Source organism: Capricornis sumatraensis, chromosome 20 (assembly GCF_032405125.1).
Source record: "Capricornis sumatraensis isolate serow.1 chromosome 20, serow.2, whole genome shotgun sequence".
Classification (NCBI taxonomy): domain Eukaryota; kingdom Metazoa; phylum Chordata; class Mammalia; order Artiodactyla; family Bovidae; genus Capricornis; species Capricornis sumatraensis.
Window position 1 is genome coordinate 56,698,204 of NC_091088.1, and position 9,818 is coordinate 56,708,021.

The 9,818-nt window shown below is 55.3% G+C and overlaps 1 protein-coding gene across 1 annotated transcript; it reads right to left on the reverse strand.

The window, feature by feature from the left end:
* Positions 1-356: 356 nt before the first annotated feature.
* On the reverse strand, positions 357-7,760 carry LOC138097028 (carcinoembryonic antigen-related cell adhesion molecule 4-like). The gene is given in 9 exon segments (XM_068993251.1): positions 357-422; positions 630-671; positions 1,088-1,119; positions 1,415-1,467; positions 2,935-3,055; positions 4,822-4,894; positions 4,896-5,101; positions 6,409-6,765; positions 7,697-7,760. Coding segments are annotated over 9 exon segments (1,014 nt in total).
* Positions 7,761-9,818: the final 2,058 nt, after the last annotated feature.

Consider the following 9,818-nt stretch of genomic DNA (forward strand, 5'->3'; position numbering starts at 1 on the left):
ACCTGGGTGAGTTTAGGTGGGAGGAGCCCATGTGTACAAAAAGAGCAAACAAGAGGAAAGTCCTCTTTATTCAGACCTCTCAGGTGGTCCACAGTGGGTCACAGGCCCAGCCACTTTCCTTGGAAGCCCTCAGTTCCTTGGGGAATGGAAGTCCTTGTCTTCATCCATCCAGGGCTCAGGGCAGCCTTGTCAGGGCCTCCAGAAGGCCAGGAGGGACACTAAGGCTGAGCTCAGGCCCCCCAGTATCTTCAGGGGTCACAGCTGTTTCTCTGCTTCGGGTGTCTGACCTCACTCAGACTCTGGGGTCTCAGGTGGGCTCTTCTCCACACCCCTTAAGGGGAAGTTCCTGGAGCAAACTAAGAAACCACATCTACTTTGGGGTTGATCTGGCAGTAGATATCTGTGTTGGGATAGAGTAATTCCTGTAGAGAAAGAAACTTCTCAGAACAGGTCCCAGGATCTCCCTGGCCCAGGGTCCACAGGGCTGCTTCGTGGGGGGCCCGGCTGTGCTGGAGGCTTTCTGGGTCCAGATACATCACTCCCCTTCATCCATTTTCCCATTTTTGCTGCTGTTTCCTGGAAAGTACCCTTAAAAGTGCAGGATCAGACCATTCATCCCCAACACTCACCTCATAGATGGGAACAGCTGGCTTGGGGCTGGGTAGGGAGGCCTGGGTAGGGGAGAAAGTGGGTGTCAGGGGGACAGGGAAGAGAGTCATTTCTCCTCAGAAGTGACCAGCCCTGCCTCCCAAGCAGCCACCTCCAAGCCTGAAGCCCTCACTTCAGTCCCCATCTGGCTGCATGCTCCACCCTCGATAGCCCGAGACCCCTGTCTGAAGCTCCTAGTGCTCACTCTATTCCTGGCTGGACTCCAGGGTTAACTGTGAAGGGACCAGGCAGGCTCAGGGCAGGGCGTGGGGGTGTCCTGCCCCTGAAGTGAGTCCCAGTCCTGACCAGGATGGGGTTCATGTTGCTGGCTACCCTGGAGTGAAGGGTGTCTGTACTGTGAAATGTTGGACAGTCCCACTGCCCTGAGTCTGCACAGCTGGGACCCCAGGGAGAAGAGACAAGGAAAGAATGTGCTCACCGGGGAGACACAGCTGCCAGAGGGACCATGTCCTAGAGGCAGAGACAGCAGTCAGCACCAGGGGTGTGAGGAAGCTTAGCCCACCCTCCAGGAGAGGCTGGGGGTCCTCAGCTTCCAGAGGGCCATGGGAGAAGGGGCATCACCAGGGAGAGACCTTCTGGGCATTTAGGGTCCAGTGAGGTGACCTGTGACTCAGAACTTGCACGTCTAGCAGACCAGTCAGTGCGGATCCCCGGTGATGAAGCCCCAGTGGGCGGCTGGCTGGAGCAGACGCTGGAGGATAGGACCAGGGTGTCCCAGCTGTGCCCAGGCTGAGAAGACACTCACCCAGGGTGGTTGCTGGAGGCCAGTGCCCTCTGAGGTCATTCTGGCCACTGGCCCTAGAAAAGGTCAAGATTATTTTTGAGGGTTGCAGGAGGCAGGAGGAGGTCACAGCTTTGGTGTCAAAACAGGGAACAAGGAGGGTTCCCTTTTCTAAACAGCGAGTGTGTACATATGCGGTCAGATGCACAGTCGCGTCCAGCTCTTTGGGATCTCGTGGACTGTGGCCCTCCAGGCTTCTCTGTCCATGGGGTTCTCCAGGCAAGAATACTGGAGTGGGTTGCCATTTCCTTCTCCAGGGGAATCTTCCTGACTCAGGGATCAAACCTGCGTCTTCTTCGTCTCCTGCATTGCAGGTGGACTCGTTACTATGGAGCCACCAGGGAAGCCCAATCAGGGAATGGAGAGACCTCCGTTCTCCACCAATGCTGTTTAGGGGGAGAGGGCCCAGCAGAGAGGAGCTAGGGAAAGTCCTTAAGAAGCCACATCCATCCTGGGCTCAGACAGGAAGGACGTGCAGGTCAGTGGCAGTCCGGGAGAAAGTGACTTGAGAAGGGACAAAGGACCCAGTAAAGGAATCAGCCCAAAGGCTTTGAGCGGAAGGGTCAGGTCCTCAGAGGAGAGCAGGGCCAGAACACACGGAGGATGCCTGGAGAGCCGGTGCATCTTGGGTCCCGTGACTGGGGGGGGGGGGGGGGGGGAGGGGCTCTGCGGTGGCCAGCCCAGCCCCTCAGGCTGAGAGATGCTGAAATTAGACAATGGCCTCTTTTTCTACCTTCATCTGCCTGGAAAGAGGCTTAAAGCTCATCTCCCGACCTGCTGTCCTGGCCGGGTCCACGTTCTCCCATCTCACACATCACGGGCTGTGGTTAACGCATCTGCCTCCTGGGAGACTCTGACCTGACCTGGCCTGTCCAGGTGGCTTCAGTCTCTTTGGCCACGATGACGCTCAGGTTCTGAGGCTGTCAACCTCTCCTTTCAGGGTGACTGGATTTAAATAAACTGCAAGATATACTGCTTACTGAGCATTTACTGCCTGCCAGCACGGCTGCAGGTCTGCTCCGGGACCTAGGACAGCAGTGGGCTGTTCTTGTTGTTCAGTCGCTCAGTCGTGTCCGACGCTTTGTGACCCCATGGGCTGTAGCCCGCCAGGCTCCTCTGCCCGTGGGATTTCCCAGGCAAGAATACTGGAGGGGGTGCCCATTTCCTTCTCCAGGGGATCTTCCCGACACAGGGATTAAACCCACATCTTCTGCATAGCAGGCAGATTCTTTACCACTGAGCCAGCGGGGAAACCCTGGACAACAGCAGTGGGCAGTGTCTAATTTACTGATGCAGAAGGTGTTGGGAAGCTACCCCAGGTCAGCATCTGGTGAAGCAGGGGCCGATGGATGAGAGGGAATGCCCTTGGGGGAAGTGGAGAGGCTGTGGAGAGCCAGGCCCAGAATCCAAGGGTAGGGTGTCTCTCTTCCTGGCTTGGCATCAGCTTGGGGGACAGGATTAGCATCGGGCATTGCCATTTGTACCTTCTAGTCATCTTGAGGAAAACAAAGCACCCCAGAATGGTCACCAGTGCCAACCTAACCAGGATCCCAATCATGATGATGACAACGATCTCCCTATTGAGGGCTGGGCTGTTTTCTTGGCCTGAAAGGAGAAGATAGAGGGGGAGATGAAGGCCTGAGTTCACCTGACCAGGAAAATCACAAGAGGTCTCACAGGGGAGAGGGCCTGTTAGGGAGGAAGGGGATGCTTTGAGGTCTGTGTGGCTGTGTGTTTGGTCATCACAGTATCTTCTCAACCCTCCTGCTGCAGGTGGTTGCATCTCTCTCTCTATTTTAATCACGTTTGAAACCTCGGACTTTCTCCAACTCGACATTCTCTCACTGTAGCCAGCTCCGTGTCCTATTCGTGTTCCTGTTAAGGACTCTTTCCTCTTACATTATGCACCCCCACCCTTGTTTTTCCTCCCCATCCTTATTGTCAGTCTTAGAGGGAAGGTCTGCTCAACTCCTGCCCAGTAATAATAATATTAGCCAACTGTTTCCAGCTCATTCTGTGTGGCTGGCACTGTGGGAAAATCCTTTACGTCCATCTGTTCTGATCCTTCCCTCCCCATGACGGAGGGGGTGTCATCCTTGCTGTGTGTACATACATCTGAGACCCATGGTGCTTAAATAAATCAACGGAGTTCATAGAACTTCCCTGCTGGCTCAGATAGCAAAGAATCTGCCTGCAATTCAGGAGACCCGGCTTTGATCCCTGGGTTGGGGAAGATCCCCGGAGAAGAGAATGGCAATTCATTTCCGTATTCTTGCCTGGAAAATTCCATAGACAGAGGAGGCTGGTGGGCTACAGTCCATGGGGTTGCAAAGAGTCAGACACAACTGAGCAACTGAGTACGTAGCATATTTCATCTGGTAAGAGATTAATACCCATTTCTTCAGTTCAACAACAACAAAAGGCACTTGGCCCTGGGGACCCTTCTTTGTTTCTATCTCCCCCTACATGAGGCTGTCAGGAGCTCAGAGAATCCCCTCCCCGCATTCCAGGCTGGACCCAAGGTCTGCCAGGAGAAATCAGGCAGCAGGAGGAAGAAGGGTCTGCTGAGATGTAGTGGGAGGGTTCAGGGGCTGATTCGGAATTTGCTTGTAACTTCTGGAAAGTTGGGAGGTAACTTCTTTCAGATTTGTTTCTGAAAACCTACAGGCTCTACCACAAAGCTTGGTACTGATGGGCCAGGGGCCACTTACCAGAGACTGTCATAGCCTTGACTGTGGTTTTACTGGGACCAGTGATGAAGTTATGGACAAGGCAGTTACAGGGTCTACTCTTATCTGCAGTGATATCGGGGATAAAGAGCTCCTGTATGGATTGTGGGGGCCTCCCGGTGATAAGCCAGGGACACGGTGTGGCTGGGGTTAGAGGCTGTGTGGTGGGAGAGGTTGAGGTTTGCCTCTGGATAGTAACAGGGGCCTGACGGGAAGTGGTGGGGGTGTCCGGGCCATCTGAAGCAAAGAGCATAAAGCCACACGTGATGCAATCAGAGGGAAGGGAAACTCCTGGTCTGTATTAGGGCCCCAGCGTCCTTCTGTCTGGATCACAGCCTTGTTGTAGAAAGTCTCAACCATTACCTCTCATGTTCACTCATCCTGAGTCTGAGATATTAACCTGTTTCTTCCGTCACAGGCTGGTAACCCTGAGCCTCTCAAGACACAGCAGCCCATCCCCTCCTAGTCTTGGTTCAAGGTGGGCCTGCCTGGGCTTGCCTGGGATAGGAAGTCATGGCCAGCCTGGGTGTCCAAAGGTGAGGGTCCATGTACTTGGACCTGAGAGGGATGGGTATGGCCTGGCCTCCGGCACTGCAGATTCAGCCAGGAGGCCTGGACCACGTAGGAACAGAGGTTACTCACAGAGGCCATTCTGGGTGGATGGGTCATCATGGGTGACATTCTTTGGATCCCCGGCTTCACGCACATAAGGGTTCTGTGTCATGCCTTGTCACATTGAACACAGTGAGAGTCCTGTTTCCCTTGCACAGTTCCAGCTCCATGCTGTTGGGGAGGCTCTGATTGCTGACTGAACACATGCAGAAGACGTCCCAAGTCTCAGATCTACACGTTAACACCACAGTGTCCTCGTGCTGCCCAGGGTTGGAGTTGTTGCTGGTGATGACGGGTGTAGGCAACAGCGCTGTGCAGATAACAGAGAGAACATTGCCCCTTTTCTACCTTTGGCTTCTCTACAAGTATCTTCAATCAGAATTGGCGTCTCTCACCTCTCAGCTGGACTGAGCCCTTCAATAAGGCAGGTCTGTGCATCGAAGACGAATGCATGGGGACCTGAGCCCAGAGAGCGCGCGGCCACGTGCTCTACATCTGGGAGAAGCATAGGCTTCCTCGGGGGTCGACTGTGCAGCAGCGTTTAGTGGTGGACAGACCTGGGTGGGATTCAGAGACCACGGGGCGTCTCTCCTGGTCTCATCAACCAGCCTCGGGAGAGAGCTCCCTGGGCGGCACCCTGGGTCGAGGAGCTGCCAGGAGAGTCTTCCTTCCTCTGTTCCTCTCTGGGGCTGCTGAGATTTCTCTGGCGTCTCCAAGTCCCCCAGGGCATTTGGTTGATTCCTGGGGACCTTGTACCTGTGTGCTCTCCATGCCGAGTCTCAGGAGTAGGACCAGGCTGTGCCCCTGCGCGGATGTGGCTCTCGGGGCTGAGCCCTGGCTGGTGACCAGCTTAGGAGCCTAGGGATTTGTCACAGGCTTCCCGGTGTCACTGGAGGCAGGAGCCCTGGGACAGGGTCTGGGAGGGGCTTCCTGGGGCTGAGCTTCTCTGTGAGGATCCCTGGGGCCCTCAGGCCAGGGTCTTCCCTGAGTCCTGCAGGGTCTTCCTCAGGGTCCTGGTCACGGGGAGGGGCCAGGGGGCTGGACTGAGAGTGCTGTCCCTCTGCTGAGTCCCTCCATCAGCCCGTCCTTCTCTCTACAGTGTCTGCAGGGCCTGGCTTCCTGGAAGCATTTCTGACCCTTTGGAGTTTGTCTCCACAGCGTGTGTCCTGCACTGAATGTTCAAACCCCGACACGGGACATAGTGCAGAGGGGCATGGGGGCAACTTCCGGGGCTGTCAGTCCTGCGAGTGTGAACAGAATTCATCCCGACCCATAGCTCAGTTGGTAAAGAGTCCGCCTGCAATGCAGGAGACCCTGGTTCAATTCCTGGATCAGAAAGATCTGCTGGAGAAGGGATGGGCTACCCACTCCAGTATTCTTGGGCTTCCCTGGTGGTTCAGGTGGTAAAGAATCTGCCTACAGTGTGGGAGACCTGGGTTTGATTCCTGGGTTGGGAAGATCTGCTGGAGAAGTGAAAGGCTACCCACTCCAGTACTCTGGCCTGGAAAATTCCATGGACTGTGTAGTCCATGGGGTCACAAAGAGCTGGACACGACTGAGCAACTTTCACTTTCACTTTCCCACCCAATACGCCCAGGTCAGAGAGGAAGCACTCACTGTATATGCAGAGATGTCCAGTTAGTCTTTCTGTCTGTAAATCCTTCTTTATAACGAGCAGGGTGTAGGATCCTGTGTCTTTCTGGGTGACGTTCTGGATCAGCAGGGTTCCGTTGGGGTAAAGTGTCTCCTGTCTGCTGTACACAGGCCCATTGGTAGTTGCATTAGTGTCTACCCTATATGATGCAATTAGCTGGGTGTTGTCTACACTCTCTCCTCTGTACCAGGCATAACCTAGAGGATTCTCTGACATGTTGTGGGCAAGTAGAACATTCGACCCTTCTGCAGCAAGGGGGGGCACCGTTTCAACAGCGAGCTGGGCAGTGGTGGGCGGGGTCCAGAAAGTTGAGAGTGAGACTAAGAGGGAAGAGAGAGAAACCAGTTAATTTCTGACCTGTGTGGGGGATGGGAAAATGGTGCCCTGGGTCCTGAGCAGGTCTCTTCATCCCTCAGCCTTGGTGTGTGTGTGCATGTGTGTGCATGTGTGTGTGCGTATGTGTATGGTATCTGGGAATATGTATGTGTGTATGTCCTACTGGTTCAAGGTCAGCAGCATGACCCCCATCACTTCAGCCCCTCTGGGCTGTATTTCCTCTGCTTCCCCAGCTGTCCCCTGGCTCACCCCCTCGCTGCCCTCACACGCCTGCTCACACTCAGGGCCTCTTGGGAGATGCCTCTCCCCTCGACCAGCTGCTGTAAAGACCCTCCGTGCTCACTGCTGACCCTTCCTCGCTCCGGTTCCTGCGTGACGCCTGGAGCACCTGCCAGCACACTCTCCATCTCTCTGCTTGTCTGTCTTCCTCCCCACAGAGCGTGGGCTCCGTGAGGGCAGGGGCTTGTCTGATCCTGCTTGAAACCCAGGGCCTGGACCAGGCTCCAGACATTAGTACCTGGGGATGAAGGAAGGAGAGTTCCCAGGAATTCCACAGCCTGGTGTTTATTTGTCAGTTTCTAAGGGTGCTGGGTAAGAACAGTGTTTACTGTCTTGCTTATGTCTTTATCTGTAGTGACACAATAAATTGTTATTATCATCATCAGTTGTCAACAAACTGCTCAGTGAAGAATAACTCGGAAAACCTACAGCAGTTGAGTCCTCCCGCCCCTCGCCAGCTCTAGCTCATGCAGAGTCTCCTGTGGCTGAGCCCCTCCCTTCCCTGTTCCGCTGCCCTCTGTCCTCAGGTCTGAACAGAAGCCCCCTGTCCCCTCTCAGAGCCCCATCTCCCCCAGGGACCAGCCAGTCTCTCGTTCTCCAGTCTCTGGCCCCTCCCTGAAAACTGTCCCCTCTCACCTGCCAGCAGGAGCCTGCTCCAGGGGACATGCCGCCTGCTTGCAGGGCCTGACGGGGGCTCCATGGGGCCTGTGTCTGCTGTGTTCCTCTCTCTGTGAGGAGAACTTCTGCTCCAGAAACGCTCACAAGCCCTGCGTCCTTGCATGAACTCTGCTGTCCTTCCCCCTGTGTGCTGGGCTTCCTCCGGGGGCAGGAGCACTTCGCTGGGTCACGTGGCCCAGGGGTGCGGTCTCTGCCCAGGCCCCGCCCCCTGCCTCCCCTCTCCTCCTTCCCTCCCTAGTGGCCCCCCCTCCCCCTTCCCCCTCTGTCTGTATTTCTATTCCCTGAACTCTGCTGAGTCCTCTGCCTTCTAGAGCAGTGATTCTCCACCCACCCACCCACACACACACACACACACACACACACACACACACCACTACATGCACCTACACACAACATCCCCTGACACACACCCCTACTCACACATACCTACATCTCAGCTACACACGGACACCTAGATACACACACATCTACACACACACACACACCCCCTTGCCTGGAAAAGCACAACTTTGGAGTGTCCGGGTCGGGGTCCCCACTAGTCTGGATCAGATGCACCCTCAGCCTCCCCGACAGCCCTCCCTCATCTCCTCTGGCTTTTCCCTTCAGAGGAGGAGTCTGCGGGTGAGGGGTGCATCAGGAACGCTTGTCTCAGGGACGTCCTCCCCACGGTGCGTGGGAATCACCTGTGGAGCTTCATGAAGACTGCGAACCCCCAGGTGACACCTTAGAAATGCTGTTTCAGCAGCCGCCAGGTCACACACTTGCCCAGCCTGGCTGAGAACCCAGAACAGCAGTTAGGCCACCCCCGACCCCAGTGCTGGCCTCTGCTGTGTTTTGGTCTGGGGTCTCTCCGCACAGTCACAGATCCAGGGGTTTCCAAATTTTGGTGGTAATTGTTCCTGTGACACAGAAACCCAGCTGGATGCCCAGGGTTTTCCTGTTGTTCTCAAATATCTGGGAAGATTGCAGATATTTGACCCGCCTGAAGGTCACACTGACTCTGGAGGAGAGAAAGGAGGCACGGGAGTGATGCCTGGTGAGGGGACCAGATCTCTACCTTAGCTTGTCACCAGCCTGGCATCTGCTTTCAGGGACTGCTGCTGTTGCTGCTGCTAAGGCACTTCAGTCGTGTCTGACTCTGTGCAATCCCATAGACAGCAGCCCAGCAGGATCCTCCCTCCCTGGGACTCTCCAGGCAAGAGTACTGGAGTGGGTGGCCATTTCCTTCTCCAGTGCATGCTTGCATGCTAATTCTCTTCAGTTCTGTCCGACTCTGTGCGATCCTATGGGCAGCAGCCCACCAGGCTCCTCTGCCCACAGGAATCTCCAGGCAAGAATACTGAAGTGGGTTGCCATTGCCTTCTCCAGGAACAGAGACCCAGAACCGGGTGTCAGGAGGAGCTGCAGTTGGCAGGTGAGAAGGGAAAGGTTTCCTGTGTGTCCTGGGAAGAGAGGAACCTGGTGCTGAGGGTGGGCTGACTGTGGGCTCCCTGGTCCTTGGGTCAAGTTCCAGGAGACTCTCCCTCTGTGTGTCTGTTGCCTGAGCCTTGGTTCAGAAACTGTCCAGGTGCTCCTTGCCATTCCAGGGCCTCCTCTGTCAGCCTGGCTGATCTTTGTGTGGTCGCTGTGATCTTTCCCATGGGTGGTTGCAGGCAGGGATGGGAGCTGGCATGGGTGCCCATAGGCCCCTAGAAGGTTGGGCAGGGTAGTGTGGGCACACAGGAGGGGCTCTGAGGGTCTGTTAGAGGAGGGGTCCCCTGGGGTCTGACGCCTAATGACCCGAAGTGAAGCTGATGTAATAATAACAGGTATAAGTGCACAGTAATTGTAACGCACTTGAATTATCCCAAAATCATCTCCACCACTCCGCAGTTGTCTTCCATGAAGCTGGTCCCTTAAGGTTGGAGACTGCTGTTTAGAAGGAGGGATGGAAATCAGGCTCCTTTTCCACTTCCTTAGGCAAAACAAAGTTCACCTGTTAATTTCCTGTTAATTTTCTGTTTGGCCCAATGTTGCCCCCTGCAGGTCATGAGCAGATCTAGGGACAGTATAACGGGCTGCACAGGGGTACAAAGGCCAA